At 35.2% G+C, this 23,424-nt stretch overlaps 1 protein-coding gene across 16 annotated transcripts in view; it reads right to left on the reverse strand.

Moving 5' to 3' along the window:
- sif (still life) overlaps positions 1–23,424 on the reverse strand; it is a 378,461-nt gene that overhangs the window by 248,447 nt on the left and 106,590 nt on the right. For 3 of the 16 annotated variants that reach the window (XM_070111156.1, XM_070111155.1, XM_070111153.1), the window contains exon 1: positions 1,917–5,855. The exons of 8 other annotated variants lie outside the window; for them this stretch is intronic. In XM_070111156.1, coding sequence (XP_069967257.1) covers positions 1,917–4,823 — 2,907 coding nt within the window. In that variant the 5' untranslated portion in view covers positions 4,824–5,855. Of the gene's footprint in view, positions 1–1,916; positions 5,859–23,424 lie in introns of those variants that run through there. 5 more of the 16 variants (XM_070111158.1, XM_070111157.1, XM_070111154.1 and 2 more) reach the window with 3 other exon arrangements.

A 23,424-nucleotide genomic window follows, 5' to 3' on the forward strand; every position in this document is an offset into this window, starting at 1 on the left:
TTTCAGAATTTTGGAGGACAAAGACTTGGATTAGGCATTTAATGCGACTTGCTATTATTTATGTTTATTATCGTTTAGTCGATCACGCTTGACACTCGAGTGCATTGTGGGTGGCGTTGCGATGCTTGATTTTTCTCAGAAAATGTTTGTACAAATAACAATAACAGCAAGTACAATAATACATATATTGTAATTGGTAATATGCAAATATGGGGACTATAGTAATCCTTAATACTGGTACATACTCGTGCTCACTGATAAATCAAATTATTAGTATTTTAATTATGGTAAGAGCTGGGGACACAAGATTGCGAATTTTTATTGCGAAGTTAATCTAGGGCAATATCGACAAAAAAAAAGCTGTACAAAATATCGATAAATTAAATTATATATGTATATACTAAGTTTTGTACAGAACAAAACCTGTGGATTTTGGCGACATAAAAATATTAAAAATATTCATTAAAAATTGTTGATTAATTTAATTCTTATAAATTTATCGAAAAACAATATATTACTATGAAATTTGCATTTAACCACGAACATTAAAAATATCGATTAAAAATTATCGATTAATTTATTTCATATAAAATTATTGTAATAAAAATATCGATATCGATTTGTATGTATATTTCAATAAACATTATTTTTTATATAATATATTGTTAAAACTAATAGTTAAATAAAATAAAAACATTTACATACGTATACTAAAATGTACCAACAAGAATTAAAAATTGAAGGTAAAAAAATTAAAATAAATTATCGAAAAATATGTTTAAAGAGAAATTGAAATGAGTGGAAAAAACAATAAGAATTTTGACTAAGTACGACTACGTGTTCCAAAAATACACTTGGTAAAATATTAAACTAATTAACCAAAGAAGTAGAAAATATCGAAATCGATTGTAAAAATACATTTTCGATTAAAAATTTCTAGACAAAATTTTTTCAATAAATAAAATTAAGCTCTCGTGAACCGTTTTGTTTCTTCTATTCTAATATACATTTTTCTGTACTTCCGATTAGATGGCAAGGTTGCGAATTTATTCTTCTAGTAACAAATATTTATAGCCAAAAATAACTATTAATTAATGCGTTCGAGTTTAAAAATAAAGTTGGTAAAATTATTAAATTAATTAACGACATAAATCTTAAATACCAAAATCGATTATTTAAAATAAATTTATCGATTACAAATTTTAGGCAAATTCTATTAATTACTTTAAAAATATATGTGCATTTAAGTTTTTCTATGTTTCCGATTAATTGGCTAAGCCGCAAAGCTATATTTTTCTAGTAGCTCATATTTGTTTGTTGAAATAGCTATTGATATATTTGATACATATGTATTTAAAAATTGGTAAGATTATTAATTTAATTAAAGAAAATATATATTTTCTTTCGAAATCGATTGTGAAAAATTAATTTATCGATTAAAAATTTTAAAGCAAAGAGTTATCAATAATTATTAATATTGAGCTTTTGTGAATCACTATATTTCTATTTTTTAATTTTTCTATATTTCCTATTATGTGGCAAGGTCGGGAAGATATATATTTTTTAGTAACACAGATGTAAGTACAAATAGCTTTTATTTGGTACTTACTTTGTTTACTTACTTAACAAAATTTTATAGGGGTGGCAAGCTCTTTTTAGTTTTCTTTCTAATTTCAAAAATTTTCGTAATATTAAAATATTTGTTTTAAACTATATATTACACCTTTAACTTCAATGTTTTGAATATTTTTTATATTTAAAATCAGGTGGCAACTCTATTAGTATATTTCTTAATAAAATCTTACTCAAATGTTTTTTTTATAGCATAATTGAAATTTTTAATAAATTTGTTGTATCAAACTTTTTTATTTAGATAAATGTGGCAACCCTTTTCAATTTAATTTCATTAAACTTACCTTTCGCAGAAACATTTCGTTGCATTGCTTGGCGGTGCTGCGCCAATGTCTATGTCGATAACGCGAATTGCCCAATTTCAGTGTGCCATGCAACTCGGCCGCTTCCTCGACGATACGTTTGATGCACTGATAGCGCAGTCGATTACAACGGTAAATCGGTTTCAATGCCATCGTGCCCTGTTCGGGCTCTGATTCGGCACCGGAACGCACTTGTTCTTCGTCGTCGTCCACCCACGCGCTCAACACACCCTCAACGAAATTGTACAGCATCTGAATGTTGGCCTTCATCGGCGCCGAACCGGACGGAACTTGTTCAGTTTTGATTAGTTTACGATTTTGACAAACTTCGCGTAGTAAATTCTCACCGAAATGCACCGTTTTGTGACGACGTCGACGGGAATTTAACGATGCCGCCGATGCGGACTTCATAAGTTTGCCGTTTGTGCCGTTCAGATGTGATATACCGTTACCGTTGCGACCGTTATAGTAGTGGCGACCATTGGCCGCATGCGTGATGTGTAGTAATGAAGGCGGCAGCGGTGGTTGTGAGCTCGACAAAATGGTATGCGTTGCTATACCGGTAGTCAACATAGGACCGCTCCCCACCGCGCCCATAGTGTCCTGATGCCATAAGGCGGCAGCTGAGTCTCCACGCTGCAGCGTATTCGGCTGGGAATTGCTGCGATATTGCATGCCGGGATGGCGTGGCATTTGTGGTGATGGCGTCTCCGGCGCCGGTTCGATGTCGTCGAGCGTTGTCGGCGGCTGAGCGAGTGTGGTGCGCAGTCGATTGAAATCCGCTGCGCTGCGGGGCAGTGAGTTGCACTTGGCGGCATTGAAGCATTTACGATTCTGGCAGGTAAGTAACGGCGCACACGATCGACACTCATGACAAATAACGAGGCGTCGCTGGGGTGCCGACTGAAATTGTTGTTGTTGGTGTGACGTTGGAGGCGGTGGTGGTGGCGGCGTTGGTGTGTCATCCGACGTTATGTGTGCAGGCACTGTGTGCATTTGTGCGCGCGCCACTTGTTGATGACGTGCGAGGTTCATCGTTGAGGCGGAAGTGGTCACTGTCATGCCGGCGCCGCGTTCTATTGTTTGACATTCGAGGAAACGGCAGTGGGGATCAGTGCAAATGGGAAGCAAACGGCAGGCGGGATCATTGCAAGGCGATGGCGAACGCGGCGCACGTTCCGCCGATGACGATTTGCGTTTAAGGCCGCCATTGTGATGACCGGACATGTCCGAGACGGTGGCCGAACGTTGTGTCTGATGGCGACGCGAACGCTCACGCTTCGATTCGCGTACAGTAGAGCTGGTGGCGGCAGTGGTCATAGCGCTCTCCTTGGGAGGCAACATTATATCCTTGGCATCCTTAGGCACATACTGATAACGCTCCTTGTGTGGTTTAGCATACAAACGCTCCAATTGGCTTTGCGCTGCGGCAGAGGTGGTGGGCGCAGTCACAACTTCACTAGCGGAATGTCGCAGCTTGCGTTGGCGCGAACGTTCATGTGATCGCCGCTCGCGTTCTGTGCATATAGGCTGTTGGTGTAGTTGTGACTGCAGCGGCGGTACTGCTGGCTTGTGATGTATCTCGACGAAAGGCTGACGTCGGTCCATCGTACCGACCTGTTGTGGTGGCTTGCCTAACGATTGCAGCCTATTTAACGGATACGCAATCCAATCGAGCATCTCTTCCTCGCTGCGGTCACTATGACCCAACGAGTGCCGCTTGCGCGCCGCCTGTTGTGCGACAGTGGCATCTTCTTGCGAATGCGAACGTTGCGTATCACCGCTGCCATTGCGTCGATGATGCGCGCGACGCGTTTTCGGCGGTGGCGCTTCTTCACGCGCCGAGCTGCGTGATGAAGTCTGCAATTTCGTTAGCCATTCAACAATGTCGGTTTTGAGCAATGAAAACTCGCTATGTTGAGCAGAGCTTTGTCTAGATAATGGCTTCTTCAACAGCTCAGCCAACTCCTCCTTCAGCGCCTTGGCATAGGAAGCAGCGCTCGCCTTCGATTCAGTTGGCCTTTCGGCCATGGAACGTTTGCGTGGCAAATGCTCTAAGAGCCAGTCGGGTACCTCATCCTTCATTACAGTAATCTCACTAGGACCAGAAGATGTGCGCACCGGCCCTCTCTGCCGCGCTAACCACTCGATAGTTTCTTCGCGCACCGCGCCACTTTCTGCCGAACGTGCTGAATGTCTTTGTTGCGCTTTACGATCGAACCATTCCAATTCTTCAGGTGCTCGCGTCGTGCTTTTCGATACCGGCACCTCCTCAGCGCTCTTCTGGCGGCGCGGTGGCAACTGCGGCTTGCCGCCCTCCGCTCCATGACGGTGTACATGATGCTGATGCACATGTCCGTGTCCATGTGCACGATAGACTTGCGGATGCGCTGCCGCTGCTGACGCCGCAACCGAAGCTTGCCGTGGTGGTGGCTCTGGTGGTAAGCGGACAGAACCTTTACGCTTAATTACTTTTTGCTCGATGGTGTCTTCATCACGTGCACGCACGCGCCGCGTTATCTCAAATATATCGCCATTGATTTGGTGATAGAACTTCTCAACTTCCACGCCGCGGTCGAATTCCTCCTTTATATGACGCACATGCGTTTGCGATTTTATGCGTGATGGTGGACGTGGCGGCAACTCAGGCTCCTTCTCATCATCGCCGTCGCCATCGGAGTCGGCTGAGCCGAGCTGCGCGCCTGAGCCGCCACCATCAATGACGCCGCCCATCGAGTGCACGGCTGAGGCGCTTGGTCGTTGTTGTAGTTGCTGTTGTGGCGCTAATTGCTGTTTTTCTTGCTGCTGCAAGAGGCGATCCAATGAGCCATGATGTGTCTTCAGCGCCGGGTCCAGCTGACCCAATTGTGCCTGTTCCAGCGACTGCATTGGGCACTGGGCATTACAAATGCAGACGCCGCGCTTTTTACTGCCAAAACGAAAAAGGCTACTCGCTAGCTGTGACACACCATCACCGAGTACACCGCCGCCACCACCACCACCGCTGCCGCCAGCGGTTACATCCCTTCCCGAGGCCGTTGTTGCCGATGTCAAACGCGCGGACTGTGAAACTGGCGTTATGTCGACTATCACGCAACAGCAATGCAACGAGAAGGACTTCTTATCGCTGCCACTGCCGCTAACAGAATTGTTGTTATCGCTTTCGCTGTTATGTGAGGCGGCCAGAATGAGCGGCTATTCAGTACAGGCGACGCACAGGCGGCTCGACGTCGAATGTGTTGTGCCCGGCGTATGTACGACGTCCAGCGGCGTAGTGTAGTGTTGTGCGTTTGTATGTATGGTGGTCGTATAACAGCGCGTCTACAAAGCGCTACTAAACGCGTACGCTTACGTGCGTTTATCTTCGCTGCCCGACTTTTATAGCTGTTTTTTGCCGCGCGCCGCTGGGTTTGCGGTAGCGCTGTATAGGTTACGGATGCTTTACAGTTCAATTTGCTGTTGCGCCACCGAAACTGGTAAAGCGCTGCAGCTAATGATGATTGGGCGAAGGCGCTGGTTAGTGGTGCGTTGGAGTGGAAGTTGGTCGGCAATGACGCGCGGTTTATTTGTGCTTTTTTTGTGAACGTTTGTGTTATACGCGCGTGAGCGCAGGCTTTATTCAAGTTACGGAGTTGGTGTGATAGGTGTGCGTTAAGGCTGCGTCCTTGCCGTTGGGGCGGGTAAGCTTTGCTTGCTTGGTGCGAAATGTCTACACTCCGGCGGGTACTAGCTTTGCTTATTTTTCTAATAGATTTTGTTTTTGGCAATTTGTGGCGCGCTTGTAATGCAACCAAAAACATGCCAATGTGCGTTGTGTCCTGCAGCTGTATACGTTTACGTTGCAGCCATTTCAAGCTTGTGCGCTTAATTTATTTACTTTCTAAAGACTTGTTTGTGATTATTGCAAAGCTTGTATCTATGTATGTTATTTATTTTCGTTCAACACATAATTGAATTATTAATTTTTGTTATTTCTTTGTTGCCTACATTTAGGGTTTATGCAATTTACTCTAAAAAGCTCTTCGTAGCGCTTACTTTGATAGCACCAATTGTGTTTTTAATTTACAATTAAAAATGTTTATATATACTTTTATTGCGTATTAATATCAATCTCTTTAACTACTTAATCGCACTAGTGTTAACTGAAAAACTGTGTATGCGCGTCAAGCTTTTGTTCCTACGTCGCCGACCATTGACCGTAACGTCGCTAGGCGGCAATTCGTGTCGCTATTCTTAGCTGATATGATTGCACGTCGTCCACTAGCGGCGCGCTATCGACCTCGTAGAAGCGCTGACTCAAAAGTTGTGCGTGCGTGCTTGACGCTGCACTGCGCTTTATAATCAATGCAAATTATAGGCGTTCGAAGAAAAAAAAAATATATGAATATTTTTTAAGCTAAGCCACAAAATCACTACGTTTAGTTTCTGTATTTTTGATTTCATGAATTTTTATTGTATTTTGTTATAATTATTATTATTATTTTTAAACACTTTGTATTAGCACCTTTTTTGTAGTTTATTTCAATTTTTTATTAATTTCTTTAATTATTTTTTACTATTTTTGGCTCTTGCGCGTCTGATATATTTAACTACTTATATGATATTTTTTTCTAACACTTATTTAAAATGTTGTTTATAAATTATTTTAAATTTTTTGCTCACTTTCGCTGTTTCCATTATTAGGCGATCAGCGCTATCGGTTTTTTTCGCATTTCTAAATAAACATTTATTTATATATTTATTGACTATTTGCATAATATTTGCATAATTATACGTTAATAAGTTAACTGTTATATTTTAACACTTAATAGACACCAATAAGAACGTTTTTGCTATTTTATTGAATTATTTCTTTTTCGCTAGTTTTGATTATTATTATATTATAATGGCCATTTATAGCTAAATTAATTATTGAAACATAAAACAACACTATCGCTCTTCAGTTATTATTTATAACACACCTTACGCTGACAAAATAAATATTTGTTTTATTTTTCACTAAAATATACCTTAAATCGTTGCTAATTTAAAATACAGTCACACGCAGTTCTCGTGGCCATTGCCGTATTCTATGTGAAGCACCACGCCTATATAGATTTATATATTTATACTCTGGCACATATTAGCATAAATTTCATTGCTTTTTGAATATTTTCAATCACTTGGCATGACATCCAACCATTTTCACTTCAACTTTTTGCACTAACTAGATTTCGTATTCGTAAAATTTTGATTAACTGTATTCAGTGCCATATTTGCACAATAGTGCACTCTATTTCGTTTATTATTTATTATGTGTGTGTCTTACACTTCGATAGTCGCATATTTTCAAATTGTTCGAAAGACCAAACTGTAGTTGAAATGAAGAAATTCTTTTTTAGTATGTGTGCAAGTGTAGTTGTGTGTAGAAACGCCTTGTTCAATAACCAACAACAAAGGCGAATTATTTAATATTTTACAGTAAAACCTGTAAAACCGATTTGAAAGTCAATTAAACCTAGCCAAGTCAGTATGAAGTCTTTAAGTACGAGTATAGTAAAGGATAAACATTTTTGCTTAGTCTACTTTTAGGCTAACCAAATTTACTTTTATGAAACTTCTTACTAACCTAATTTATTTCAATACTACTAACTACCTAGCCTATATTTAGTCTAATCACAATTACTTATATGAAACTACCTACATTGCCAACCTTCAGGCTAACCATATTTACTTCTATGAATCTACCTTTAGGCAAACTAAATTTACCTTTATGCACGATACCTACCTAGTCTACCTTTAGGCTAACCAAATATACTTCTTGAAACCCATATTTTTAACAATACACGAAGGTATTATATTTCACTCCTGCTGCAGAGATTTGAAAGTCTCTATGGTAAATAGTGAAAGCGAAAAATTGTGTCGGTACAAGCATTAATTGCACAGTATTTGTATTATACTGTGCAATTAATTGACTAACATTTTTTAATAGAAACTTTTAGTGAGATAATAGAAAAATTTAAGTACACCCCAAACACAAAATTTCAAAAAAGTTATTTATTCAGTATGAGTTATATAAATAAATAATATTTGAAGCAGCGATTCATTATAGCAATTGAATGTTGGCGAATCCTATTTATGGATAGTTTATCAGAAATTCATTCAAACACAGAATTTTATAAACAAATAATAATAATGAATCGCGGTAATTAGAAATAATACCTAAGAAATTTAGGAAATGTCATAATAAGGCTACTATAAAATGCATTTCCGATTTGCTTCTGTAATCAATCACTTACACAAGTTCTGTTATCACACTCTGGGTATATACTTAAGATGAAAAATTACCAGGACTGACCCATTAAAACTAAAAACGAATACCAGTATAAATTCGAGTAGCATATGTATTCAGTGAAGGACATGAGCTCATCGAAAAGTTCTAGAGTTGACATCAGAGATAGCAGAGAATCTCAATATCTCAAGCAGATCGACTCAATTGCTTAATTTTTTGGAATAAAACGTATTAATGCTAGACTCACATACTAACATGATTTTGACTGACTGTTTGACTCAACGAGAAACGAGAGTCATCGCTAAGCCATCCCATGGGTTTTTGGGAATACAAAAATCATAGGACAAACTCTTCGCGCCGTAAGCTAACAACTGCCAAATACATGATAATTCACATATGGAGACCAGGCATCACACAACCATCAAAAAGGGTTGTACGAATCTAGTAAAAAAAAAATTGTATTGAGTCAATTTGCGCACGTAGTTTATATGAAATAATACGGTTCAAATTTAATCTTGGATTTCTTCTTTAGGTAAAGCCGCTCGTTTTTGCATAAAATAGTAGAGAAGAAATGTGTATGCAAGTGAATACGCCTTGAGTAGCTAATTTTTGCAAGCTGTAGGGGGGGAAAAGAATTTTATCAATATTCGTATTTAGTCTCAAAGAATTTATGGTACCAATTTGAATAAAATAATAGATGGATTGAAGCAATTGCTATAATGGAATAATGAATGGTAAAGTGAAGTGGAATATGAAAAATCATGTAAAGATGGATTATCAACCACAAATTTTCTCCATAATCACTGCACTTAATCAATAGGTATCTTAAGAAATACAAACGGCCATCCTTAAAAAAAATGTCACTTGGAGCCTAAAAGGATTCTCTTTAAATTGACATGAGTTCCGATCAATGCGAACTAAATTTGTAACACAAAACCTTACGGTTATGAAAATATGTTGGCCTTTAAGTATATGAGAACTTTAAACTTTAGCTTCCCTCTTAGTTGTTTTCTTGCAATTTAATAGCTGAAACTTAAAAAACTAAAAACAAATTTATAAAAAAAATTAAAATATGCATGTGTGTCAGTTGATGGCCTTCAAATTTGTGCAAGCACTTGTAGCCGCGTGAAAAATACTGCACATACGCAGAAAGGAAAAAAGTTCAAATTGCACGAGCGGAAATATACGAAAAATACCAAACAATATGCGCAGGCACACATACACGCACGAACGTATTTTCATTTCATATATCGCTTGCGCATGCAACCAGCCCAACGCCCGCCGCACAAGTCAGCGCTGAACGCAACAAACACGTCCGTGCGCCTGTGTGTATGCTTGTTTGCTTGGTTGGCGATATGAAACGGTGAAGGACATCCGCTGCGAGGCTTTATAACACATTCTTTGCATGCGTGCAATAGCTGACGAAAAAACAATATAAACAACGCAACACAACACACACACACATGTATGTTATAATTTCAGCACATGCGTATGCATGTGTATGTGTGTGTAGGCACTGTAAAATGTACAGCATGTTAAAAAAGTAATAATAAAAGGTAGAGAAGCAAAAAAAAAACAAAAAAAAAACGAGGAAAAATTTAAATAAAAAGGCAAGAAAATTAAATGCAAAAAATTGAAGGCAAAAACCTTCTCTATTTTGCGTTTACGTTTTTGGCGCAAGGACATCGTCAATGATTGTCGAAGTTGTTGTTGTTTGTGCTGCCAGTTGATGGTCGTCGCTGTTGGTTGCCTCGCACACAAACCCATTCATATATATATATATGTATATACTTGTATATCTACTTTCGTTATGGCTGCTGAACAGCGACTAGGCGTTGGTGCCGCTGCCGGTGGGCCGTTGGGGCGTTGTTGTTAGCTGTGTATTGTTGCAAAATTATTGCTGCGAAAGGGAAGTGGAAAACGAAGCAAGCCTTGTTTGCAAACAAACAAATAAATGCCCACTGACATATTGCTAATACAAATGCACATTGCGTTCTTATATGTGGAAATGTGTACACGCACACACACTTACAAGCAAACTACAAGTAGTATGGATAGCATATATAGTTAGCGCTAGAATATATATATTTCATGCACTCTCTCCCATATAACGTTTAATATTGACAACTGTCACAGGCAACACACACATACAAACATGTGTATGTGTATCCAATATAAATCACAAAATGCCAACAATTAATGACAAATAAGTTAAGAGCAAGTCGGTTTTGCATCCAGCAATCACTCAACTCAAATTAATAACCGATCAGTTGATGAAAAAAATGTGAAGTTTCAAATATTTAAATTTGTAAGTCGATGATTTTTTTTTGAAATATTTTGTTGCAGTTGCAGCTTCACCAAAACGTAGCCAGTTGGGTTCATTGAACACGAAATCGAATAAGGTTTAGTCTTTTTGAAAAAATATTTCAAGCTTTTTGTGTTCGAAAGCGCCTTTGGTAAACTTGCGTGGTTCGGACCAATTCAGCCATAAAAACTGTTTGCGAACGCATTCGCAGAAACCCCTTAGGAAAATTATGTCAAATGAAATGCATATGTCAACCAAATCAATGTCAAGCAACTCGTGGTTTCATAGCTGTAGATGATTAGCCGTCTGGAAGTCTAGATTGGAATCCATGGGATTATCGTTTGCGGTTAGATTTAAAGAACAGTGCTTGTCGAATACCCCTTAGAAATTTGGACAACGTCCTCAAAATAGTTGCTGCGTACAGCGTCATCAATGCGAATAGCAAATGTGCGTGCTGGTATTGTTCAATAGCCAAATAGTTTGAGAGCTTGTGTGAAAGCAGCATGATGACCATTTTCAATAAAATTTTGTACAACATTCATTTAATATATGCGTTAATAAATAAAATTTACTTTATTGAAAAACAGATTATAGTTTCATTTTTATAACAACCTGAACTTGTAACAGAACTTATGGCAGTACTAAGTATACTCAATTTTGCTTGACTTTTATTCTTGTAGTTGTAAAATACGATTATATTCAATTTCATTTCACTTCATTAATTAATTTTAGCTCATTTTATTTAACTTGATTTTACTCAGTTCTATTTCATTTTACAAAATTTATATTACTTTGTCTATACTGCCGTGGTTTGAAATAATATAATTCCAATTTCTTTTGTTTCCAGTAAATGTAATCCAGCCATTTATTTCATAATTATTTGAATTTATTTTAATTAAGTTAAATTTACTTAATGTGCATTACATCGATTAAGCTTTGCTTTCATTTGACTTGTTTTCAATTAATTCTAAATTACTATTCAATTAATTTGGTTTTATAAATTCTTTATGAATGCAGCTGTAAAAGATATTCTAAATTTCAAATAGTTATATTTGAATTAGTTCTGGTTATCAATTAAATTTATTATAATTTCATTTATATTAGTTACTTTGTTTAATTTCATTCATCAATTTTAACTTCTTCTTTCGGCTTTATTTCATAATTATATTATTTTTGAAAATCAAATCCAATTTTTAATTTCTTGCCATTGAAATGTTGGTAATTTATGGGTTGTTCATGTTCAATAATTTTCTTTATATTTATTTTTTCTTTGCCTTATTTGTTATCTATATGTCACCAATTTTTATTATTTTCTGTTTTATACCCTAAACAGGCTATATTAAATTTGCCACGAAATATTTAACACCCATAGGGAACCGTCGTAGACCTCGTATAAAGTATATACTCGTATATAAATGATCAGCTTGATGATCTGAGTTGATTTAGTCGTATCCGTTTATGAGTATGTATATACGAGAACTAGTTACACAGGTTTTGAGATGTTGATCTGAAATGTTGCAAGAAGCTGATCATTTGTCTGAACCGCCGATATCGGACCACTATAGCATATAGCTGCGATACAAACAGAACGATCGGAATCATGTACTTGTATGTAAGAAATTTTCATTTGAGGAGATATCTTAACAAAATTGTACATGGCTTATTTTTCAAAGCAACGCTAGGACATTCGAAGAAAATTTTTAGATCGAATTACTATAGCAAATAGCTGTCATACAAACTGGACGATGAATACCAAGATAAACTTCTTTTTATACACTCTAAAGCTTTTAAAAAACCACCTGTGAAGGATATTTTTTATTGTATTAGATACATTTCACTTACTTTAATTATGAGCATATCAGAAACATTACTTTAAAATATATGTGATTTGAGCTTTCATACAAAATTTCATATTTAACACCGCTTTTCAGAAGAATAGAGTGCTCAATAAAAGTAAATTAGTTGCAACTTGTTTAAAATATTTTCTTTACAGGTTGAAAATAGGGCTATGTTTGTTTGGTCGAATGTCCGTAAAAATATTATATTTATTAGAAAAATGTGTTTTTAATTCAGTTAAATATTTTTATATAAACTAAAGTCATAATAGTTATTGCAATTGAATTTAAATTATGTTTTTAAAATTATTTATAGTAATTTTTGTTTAATTTATACAAGTAGTGCAAAAGATATAGACTTTTTTATATCACAGTTTTTCACTTAATTTAGCTATTAATGTTTGATAGTAACGTCCGAGTTTTGTAATTTTTATTACATTATACTATTTAATTAAAAATTTATTTGCTTTAAAAGCTTCAAACGAAATTTATTTATTTTCTTTTCGTTTTTAGCATTTGTTTCACTTACAGTTGCACCTCGTGATTTAAATTGCAATAATTTGTTATATTTTAGTAATTTTATAAATTATTAAGAATTATAAATTATAAATATATATTTTATAAATTAATTATTTAATTAAATATTTATTTAATTTTTCATAAATTAATTATGCTAATTTTTAGTTTAGAGTTATATTACTTCACTTTAATTAATTTAATTTTAATTTTTGCGATATTTGTATATTATTTAATTAAATAGTTATTTTATAATTAAAAATTATATTTATTAATTATTTTTTATTTGTTGTAGAATTTATGAAATATTTGCATTTCTTTTATTTTCTTTTACATTTTTATATTTTACACTTTTATTTATTTATTTATTTTTTTATTTTTCATTTTTGACTAAACATCTCTTTCTGCCTAGAAACGGCTGCCAAATTTTTATGAAAATAGCACAATACGCAAAATAATTTCCAAAATTTCTTCACGCACCCCAATATCATTAATTTATATTATTTTTAGTTCGTTCAGATTGAATATCCTACAAGAACTCCAAAAAAGCGTTATCACACCTCAGAAAATACTGTTCACTTTTTGGTAGAGTCCTCAGAAGCCTCGCTCACTTTTGATTACTTTAAGCAGTTCTTAATTAAATTTATAAACTTTTCGGATAGCAAAACTGTCCACTAACGGTAAACAATCCATAAATTCATGCCACCAACTTTGCCGATCAACGAATTCTAATCAAATTGTAGTACTTGGCTGCAACGTGTGTGCATAATAAAAAAAAAAAACAACAGCAACAACCGAAAAGCAGCATTGACATCCATAACCAATACAAGCACAGATAAATTCACCAAATTGCACAAATACACAGGCAGACACACATACCCTTTTATACACCACACAGCGGCGGGCAAGAGTTGCAAAAATGCAAATGGGTGCGTGTATGCGTGTGCATATAGATATAATCGCATGTGCACGACATGAAAACATGAAGGCTGTGACGTTTATAATATCCTTGTATGCATGACGTAGCTGATGACGCTGCTGCAGCAGCTCGGCCACCGAGGAAGGAAGCAGCGTGCAATTGCAGCTGAAGCAAAGGTTGCCGTTTGCCGTTGCAGCAGCATGGAGCAGCGAGGTGGCTAGGCTTTGTTGTTGATTGCTGATTTCTTTTCGTTTTCTGATGTTGTTGTTTTCAGGGTCTATCGTTGTTGTCTTAAGGCTTTTGTTGTTATTATTGTAATTGTTTTTTGGGGCGCAAAAATTTTTTTGACAGTTTTTGGAAATATTCATTTGAGCTTATTCGAAACGCAAAGCGAAATCGTAAAATTTTGTAATTTTATTTATGAATTTCATTTTGTGAATAATATTTCGTCATTTTAAATAAATAAATTCGCAGGTAAATAAATTTTTTGATTTGTTGTAGTACAAATTTGTAATAATTTTTATTTAAACATTTTATTTGCTTTTATATAGGTTTGCAAGTATTTTTGTTTTCGTCGAAAAAATAAATTTTTTTACAACTTTTGTGGCAAAAATTAAAAACATAAAAAATTTTATTTTGAAGTTCTTGCAGTGCAAATTGCAAAAAATATATGTAATAAAAAAATATTTATTAAAATTAAAAAATATATTTATTAAAATTAAAAAAAAAAATGTATAAAAAAATTTGTTTTTGTTAATTTTTGTAGTGGAAATTTTTAATAAAATATTTTAGAGAAGTCTTTGTTGAAAATTTTTTTTTGGAAATTGTTGAGGGCTTGGGAGAAATGTTGTTGAAGATCTCCTCTATAACTTCAGGATAAAAATTTGATAATTCTATTATTTTTGAAGAATTTTTTCGTTATTTTCAGAAAAAAAAATCTTTTTATTTTACTTTTGGTAGAGAAAATTTTTCCTAAAATTTACTTTTGGTTTACGCATTTGTTAAGAGCCTGCAACAAATGCTGCTGAAGTACTCAAATACAATTTTTTGAGCATAATATTTAATTTATTATATTTCGTTTTGGAGCGTTTTTTTACGTAACTTTATATTTATTCAAAAAAAAATATTATTATTGAAGGCTTTTATTTATTTCATTTATGTTTTCTCAGTTATGCATTTGCAGCTTTAAATATTATTACAAAAAAAATATTTTTCTGAAGAAAGTGTTTTTTAAATTTTTTTTTTACTCGTAATGAATCCTTAATTATTAAGAGATTTTATTTTGGAAGCAAATACAAAAGGTTTGATGCGAAATTTCGGAAAATTTCTTGGTTTATGGCGGTTGTTTTCCGCCAACAAAAATTAATTAGAGACAAAGATGAGTTTAGGTTTAATGAATTAAAAATTTCTTTATAAAATCGCCATTTTATTTTCAAAAAAAAAAAAAAAATGGTTTTGAAATTTAGATTCAATATTTTTGTACTTAGTTTTATTCGTTTTTTCTAAAAGTTCCTTCTTTCAAGGCAAAAGGCGGTCAACTTTGGCTAAACTTTGTTTCAAAAAAAAATTAAGTTAATTTAGCTCCAAAATTTTAAAATTTCTATTGAAAAATTATTCACTTAATTTTTTTTTCCGATTTTTACTTAAAGTTTCATAAGAAAACAACCTAAGCACAACAACTTTTATTGACACACACTACACAAGCTTCCCAGCGCTTGATCTAAAATTTCGACTTGGAAATATATGCCAGCTACTTTAACCTTATTACCGCATACGACATTTATGCCTTGCACCAAATGTTATTTTCCATTATTTTCATGATTTTCTACAACATTTTCTTCAACAACATATATATTCCACGGCTGAAAACTTTCGCTTATTTTCGCACCTCACACATTTACATTTATTTACATGGTATTTTATTTTGGAAAACAGCGCATTTAACTGTATGCAACAAACCAACAACAAAAACACAGAATATTAAACAAACGGGAATAAAAGCGGCAACAACACACAAACACACACATATTTATATATTTGTATGCGTGCAAAACTTGAAAAACCACACAAGCGAACATATGCAAAATTATTCACAAAGCCACACACATATATGCATATACATATGTATGTGGGTATATATGTGATTTTTATGGCGTGTGCTCGGTAGCGCCTAAATGTAGGCAAATGGCATAAAAGTGTGTTATAAGTTGCTTGTCGTGCGCGCGGCCGCTGTCGCCGCTGCTCCTATTTCGTACACACACACGAACATGCAGCGATGTGCCGTTGTACGCAAAAAGCGTTTGTCTTGATATGGTTCCTTAAAAAATGCGCGCATATACACATACAAACATGTGTGCATCCACGTATGCCTGCCTGCCTGCCTGTGTGTGTGTGTTATTTATGTTAAGTGCGTTTGAGTTGTTGTTTGTTGCTGTTTGCTCGCTTTTATTATTATTTTTCGTCTTGCTGCCTTTTCGCCTAGCCGAAATGCAGTGCGCCATCTCCCGTCTCCCCCGCTACTATATCGAGACGTGCCCTACTCAGAGCCTGCCTCCCTATTTGCCTGTCAGACCAGCACCCTTGTTGTTGTTTTTGCTTTGCAGCATATAAGGCGTTACTGCACAGGCACGCCAAACACATACATACACTAATACATGTACGCAAACACACTCATGTACATGTGTGCCCGTATTTTTGCTGCTGCTGCTTCTTTATTTTGTTTTGTTGCTTCTTCTTTAATTCTTATTCGCATTACAATTTACTGTGCCACGCTCGCTGCTGGCGTTGCACGTTCGCGTTGTTTATTGTTGTTGTTGCTGCTGCCGTGCTTGTTTTTTTCTTCTATTTTTCTCGGTTTTTTTCCATCAATTTGTTGCTGTTGTGTTGTTGCTAATATTTCCAGCGAGTTGTGCCACTGCTGTATTTCTTCTCGTTATATTTCACGCCTGCCTTCTTCCGCTCAGTTTTGCCCGTTTTATTTTCCACAAATTCGCCTCGTTCCTTTTTGCTTTTTACTTTCTACTCGTTTTGTTTTTATTTTTGTTTTGGCATTTCTATTTGCTGGCTGAACTGCGCATTTGTTGTTGTTGATTTTATTTTTTTATTGCCCGCTATTGCTGTTTTACTGTTGCTATTTCCCCCGTTGGCCCACAGCATCACTCGCGTCTTTAATTTTTTCTTGCTTCGTCCTCTTACACTTTTTGCCTGCTTGTTTGCCACCTTTTAATCCATCAATACGCCCCCGTTATAACTGCGTTATTTCACTGTTGTTCGATTTTTATTCTTATTTTTGCTTTTTTTTACTCACACATGCATACATACATACACATACAGTTGTAAGTGAATTCGATTTCATTTGCTTTTTTTTTTGTTTTTTTTTTGATTCTTTGCGATTTCTTGCGCTGCCTTTAATCCGAAAAAATTGTTTTGCAATTGACGTAGCTGCAGCTGAAGTTAAAACGATAATTGCTAGCGCTGCCGCTGAGTTTGCAGCTGCTGCTTCGAGCTGCTTCTCTGCGCTGCGCTTTCACTTTGTTTGTCAATATTTTTGTTGCGAATTTCTAACGATATTTCTCATAGCGTTTAGTTGTCAAATAAGTTGTTGTAATTAAATTTTTGTTCTAACTAAATTTTTGCTATTTTTTTTACACTCGCGTGCACTTTTTCGCCCACATGCATATTTCTTGCATTAATTTTTTGCTGTTTTTTCCAGCTTTTCATAAATTGCTGGCATCACTACACCTGCAAAACACCAACCTTTTGATTTTGTTGCACACTTGTAAACATTTTTTTTTCCATATTTTCTAACGACGACACATATATGTATATTCACGGAATTTCGCACATCCTTTGCACTTGCCAACAAATTATATTACATTTTCTACTATATATATATATATATATATAGGTAGATATAGAGATATTTATAATGCGTTATATTTCACAGGAATTTCATGTTGTTGCTTTTGATTGCTATGTGTTTGCTTGTTGTATGCGTTATGTACGCGCGTGTATGTGTTGTGCGTGTGTATGTGTGTGCGTGTGTAGGGTAAATTTGATTTTTTTTCACAGCGCGCGAATAGCTTCACTGATTGCTAGCTTCTGCTCTAAAACGTACACAGCACCCGACGACGTTCTCGTTATGACTGATTTTCACCACATGCATTCAAGCAAAACTCTGCTGCTTCGTTAGCGCCTTAGCAGCGAACAGGCAGATACCACAGTCGTGCGCTGTGCTTCGCACGCTCTCCACGCAGCCTGCCAAATCGGCGCATCCTTGCATCCGATTCATGCTCCATGGCAGCAGTACAATCGTTGGTGTGCATGGCGCTTCGTGTAAATACTCGCTCGTTTGAAATTGGACACTTCGTTTGTAATCGGCGCGATTCGTTGTAGTAGGCACACACTCACACATATATATATATATATATATACATGCTTGAAGCGGCACTTCGCGTAAGCTGCGATGCTTTCGAAACGAATTTGCAACTTCGTAAGCATTTCAACATACAACTGTTACAAAAACAAAATATTCGCAAAAGCTTTTATTCTGTGAGAGCGATAGAGAACGCGTAGTCTCCTCTCCGCAATTTATTTATAACAGTTTTCTTAGCAAAAAGAGCGCTCTCATTGGCAACATAGAGCGCATTTTGTAATACTTTACTCTATTGTTCAATACCTCTCCATTTAACGGTTTATTTACGTAAGCGTGTAAGCTGGACACATTGTAAACTTTCACGTCACGCGCTGCTCTGCTGCTCTCCCTTTAGTTGGCCTTGCTCTGAGTTGCATTTTCGTTTTTGTTTTCTATGCCTATTCAAGAATGAAAAGCCTTTGGGCGTGTTTGTAAATTTTGTGAGCTTTTACTCGCCACTTTGTGCTTGCGTTCTCTTCGTGCTGTTCTCGTTTAACGTAAAAGCTCTCTGTTGTTACAGTATGTCAAGTGAAAGTGAATTTGTGAAAGGTGAAAATATATGTTGGTTTAGATATTTGTATTGTTGTTGTTGATGTTGCATTACCCACAAACACAGTTTTTGTATGTATGTATATGGAGATTGATTTGCTGATATGCTTTTAGATGCTGAGAGTAGCCTTTGTTGCTGACGGGTTTGGGCCCAATTGTTCACAAATTTTTTATTGGTGTTTTTGCAAAATCTTGTATAAATACTAAGCACAAATAAGCGAGGGTTAGATAAGACTCTATGTAAACTTTAGTAAAGAATTGTACCAAGTAAGGGCTCAATATACAAGTATATATAAATGTTTAAGTCTATATATCAATTTTGGAGTACAAGAAAAATTCTATGGAAAGAAGGCTAGACTGTGGTCTCATTTTACAATGTGAAAAAAGGTGCTATGAAAATGTAACAATTTGGGCCCATAAAAAACGAAGAGTTCGAGAGTTATGAGATTTCTAAATTACCAACTAAAAGTGCCACGCCCATGATACAATTTTTGATCTGATCCATCCATGTGGCTGTGGTTACTCCATTCATATAACTTAATATTACAAGCATAAATTTGTCAGCCAGTATTTTTTTCTAAATAGCTGGCAAAAAGTGATATAACATAATGCTGAGACAACACAGCGTATGAGTAACATTTAGACAAAAAAATTACTATACCTATCAGAAAAATAACTTTGTAATATGAAATATATATTGACATAAAAATGTCATAATTTTAAGATCCCGAAAACAAACTCTTTCGTTTTCGGATTTCCAAAAAATTTCGCCAACCCAAAAGAAAAATTTTAATTTCGAAAAAATATTTGGAATTTCGGGATCACGAAGAAAATCACTTTAGATTACAGGATCCCGAAAAAAAATTTGGAAATTTGGTACAAAAGTGTCGCGAACCCGAAAGAGAGATTCAAATTTTCGGGATCTCGAAAAAAGTGTTTGGAAATTTCGGGATTTTGAAGAATATGTAGATATGTACATATATGGTTTAGTTTTCGAGACCCCGCAAAAAACATTTGAAAGCGAACCCGAAAGAGCGATTAAAATTTTCGGGATCCCGCAAACAAAACTTTTGGAAATTTCGGAATTCCAAAAAAAAAATTGGAAATTTGCAAATATGATAAAAAAATTTCGGGAACCCGAAAGAGAAATTTCAGTTTTACAAATCGTAAAATTTTATACAACTTAATTTGCTTGTTACATGCTATTTCAAATAGACATACTTGTATTATTGTAGTTTGCAAATTTATTGCAGTAAAATAAAACCAAGTCCCTGATCTTTATTACAGGTAGCATATGCGCTTTATAAAATTAAAATTAAAATTTTTTTTTTTAATTTTTCAATAATTATTTAAACCAATACAATAACTATATAAACAATTTAGCATAAATTAAAAATAAATCAGCGGTGGCAAACACTTCCTATTAGATGTCTAGAAATCTATATTGAATTATGTATGTACATATCTATGTATATAACTATAAATGTCCGCGGTATTCAGACTATGCCTAACTAAGTAAATTTGCATTATGTCCTTGCGCCATATTCTGCGCCGCTGGGAATTGAAGCGAGAAATTTCATACACTTTGTTTGCGCGCAAGAAAATATGCTGCTGACAGATATGCCCTATGACTATTGGCATTGAAATGCTCTGAGGAAATTATTCAACTGTCAATCGAATACTTTACTGTGAGTCAAGATTTTAAGATTATTGTATACAGAATTGTCAGTTGTAAAGAAAAAGCATGAAGTAGATATTATTGCGTCAACTAATGAGCGAATATATATTTCATAATGGGATTTCGCATGGATTATGAAAATTTTATATGTATAAAATATCAGTGAGCGGTTTCGTGCCTATTTTCGCCAAAAATTGGGTAATCATCTCTTTTACTTTGAATTCAGCATTCTATAAATATTACCTATTCGAATATCGTTAAATGTTCGAAATTCCAACTCTCTTGCGGTATGTTGTTGAATGTAATGTTGATGTAACTGCAAGCGCAATTCATTGCAGCAATTGATTTCCGCGCTAAAAAGTAGACTTAGAAAAATGCAACCGCGAAATGCCATTCAAAGCGAGTAAACAGAAATGTAATTTTAAATGCAACCAACAACAACAGCTGTTGTTGCAACCGCGCCGCCATTATGGGAAACACTAGTGAGCCTTCACAACTTCCTTTTTCGCTTCTGTTTCCGTTATGTCAATTTCGGTTCCTGTGCTGGAAAAAAAATTGACAATACGAGTGAGAGAGAGTGCATTTAAATTTAAAGCTTCTGCTGGGATATTTAACTTCTTTCAAACTTACTGAATTTTGAATATGTAAAGCTTTCGGTGGACTTTTATTTTGGTTTTTAAACCAAATAAATTATAACAATAAGGTTGGTAAATGTAAAAAATATTAGTATCTACACGAAAATATCTCAAATCATGGAAGCATGCTGTCGACAATAAAAGTTCCTGAGTAACAACGATGTTTTACAAAAGTTCTTAGTAATTCTTAAAGCCAGTTCTTTATATCAAAAAGTAACATATGATAACTACGAATGCATCTTAAGAAACCGCTCCAGCTAGACCAATTTCAAACAACTTTTTTCAAGCAGAGTTGGTTTGAAATCGTGAAGTGCAAAAACTTGGTTTCTGAATAGTCAGTCATAGCTGGTTTATGAGCAGAGACTATTGTTTTCATTTACCCCTTAAAATTTTGTTAACGTAGTAACATGACCTATGAGATCAATATCTTCATATATTGATGGTTTCACGCCTACCATAGGTTGTTTACTATTTTGTGGCACCATTAATCACTTAATAATTGGTTAACAAAAATTGAATAATTCGCCTTTAGCTGCCAGGAGATAGTACTTTTTTTACTAGATGCAAGGAAAACTGAATGGTCTGTTTTTGATTGTTCATACTCTGTATTTAAAAGCAGGTTGGTAAAGCGTACGCTTGTCGCAAAGAACGTAAGTTTTGGGATGGGTTTGTATGTTTTTTAAACGTTGTTTCGGTCACTTGTCAAAGTATACTGAATAGATGTTTTGAAAAGCTATCTTTTCAGGAAATTCTATAGCTCTAAAAAAAGCTGGATGTTTAATGCACTAGTCATTTTGATATACTTAGACGTTTTAGAAGATTAATTTATTTTATATGTTACGAGTCGGAGAAATAAAAAAATGTTCAAAACATTCTGCTGTTGCAACTTTTATGCCAAGAAGAAAAGTTCACTATGGGCATTAAAAATTTTCAGATTTTGATTGCGAATACTCTTTGGATGACTGAAATAGAATGCCAGTGATGGGTTTCTAAATATTTTTTTCTTCTGATTTAAACAACAAAGTGGGCATGATAACTTGCTAGCCAAGTATTTATTACAAATTTTGAGAATGACTTTCTCTTTAAAATCATTTGAAATGAACTTTCTCGATGAAATAAATTTTTCGTTTTTCAATTTTTTGTATAATTGGCTTGAGAAGGTGTACGATGTGAAGTAATTCTCTACTTCAAACTACTACAAAATTTCTGCTAAGAGAAATTTAAAATTGTAAAAGAAATCGATTTTTTTTTTTGCATATATATCGAGTTTAGAATATTCTACACAAATCTGTAGTCAATCTGGCAAATGGTTTCGGGGAAATGACCGTATTTGTAAGAGTTTTTTAACTTAGTACAATTTTAGTATTTTCCCAAAACGCTGTTTTCAGAGTCGGTAAAGTAATTTATTCATAACCACAGCACCGACAGGCTTGAAATTTTACACGACTTTCTTAGATATATTTATCAGATAATAATCAAAAAATAAGATATAGTAATTTTGGGTTTTTAAGACCCTATAAAGTGTAATTTTACAAAAACCTATTTTTTTGGAACGCCGCCATTTTTTCGAAAACCTAAATTGTGACTAGTTCTTCCATTCAGATATAAGTATACAATAATAAGCAAATTAACAATACTTTGTGAAAAGTTGAGCAGAAGCAGACGCTTAATATACTTAGCACATACAACAGAAAATAAATCCTTTCATTTCCCTTAAATAGCGAACACTATATACCGTAAGCATAGCTGCAACCAACCACACACCAATTTCGAAAATTAACCGCAAAGCCAAAAATTAATCACACAGCCAAAAAGTGAAATATAATTAGTATGTATAAGCTACTCATTGCATATGTGTATGTGTGTTTGTCTGTTCAAGCCTCGCCAAAATTTCATTTGCAAAAAAAGTAAACAACAACAACTTTTTTTATTACAAAGACACATATATTTCATTACACCGCCAACCAGCCGCTGATGCGCTCCACCATTCATTGTATGCCGTTGCACTTTAATCAAAGCTGTGTATTTATCCGTGCACACACACACACTCACACAAACATATTATGAGAATTTCATTCGTTTCCCGCATAGTGTTTGTAAATTCGATTATTTGCACAGCAACGACGATGCGTGCCACACCTTGTTTCCTGCGAACGCTTACAACTCGATATGCCTGTAAGTCTGCATACACACAGTGATAATGTGAGGGGGGGCATAGCGAATTTAACGGTACTTTGCCGAAGTCAACCGTATGCCTATGCGATTGCAAATGTGGCGCAACTTCAAGTGCTCGACACTTTCAAATTTGTTGCATACACAGAGGGGCTGATGATGTTTTCGAAACCCCAATCAGTGCCTCATTGCCGTA

Source organism: Bactrocera oleae, chromosome 6 (genome assembly GCF_042242935.1).
Source record: "Bactrocera oleae isolate idBacOlea1 chromosome 6, idBacOlea1, whole genome shotgun sequence".
In the NCBI taxonomy this organism is placed as follows: domain Eukaryota; kingdom Metazoa; phylum Arthropoda; class Insecta; order Diptera; family Tephritidae; genus Bactrocera; species Bactrocera oleae.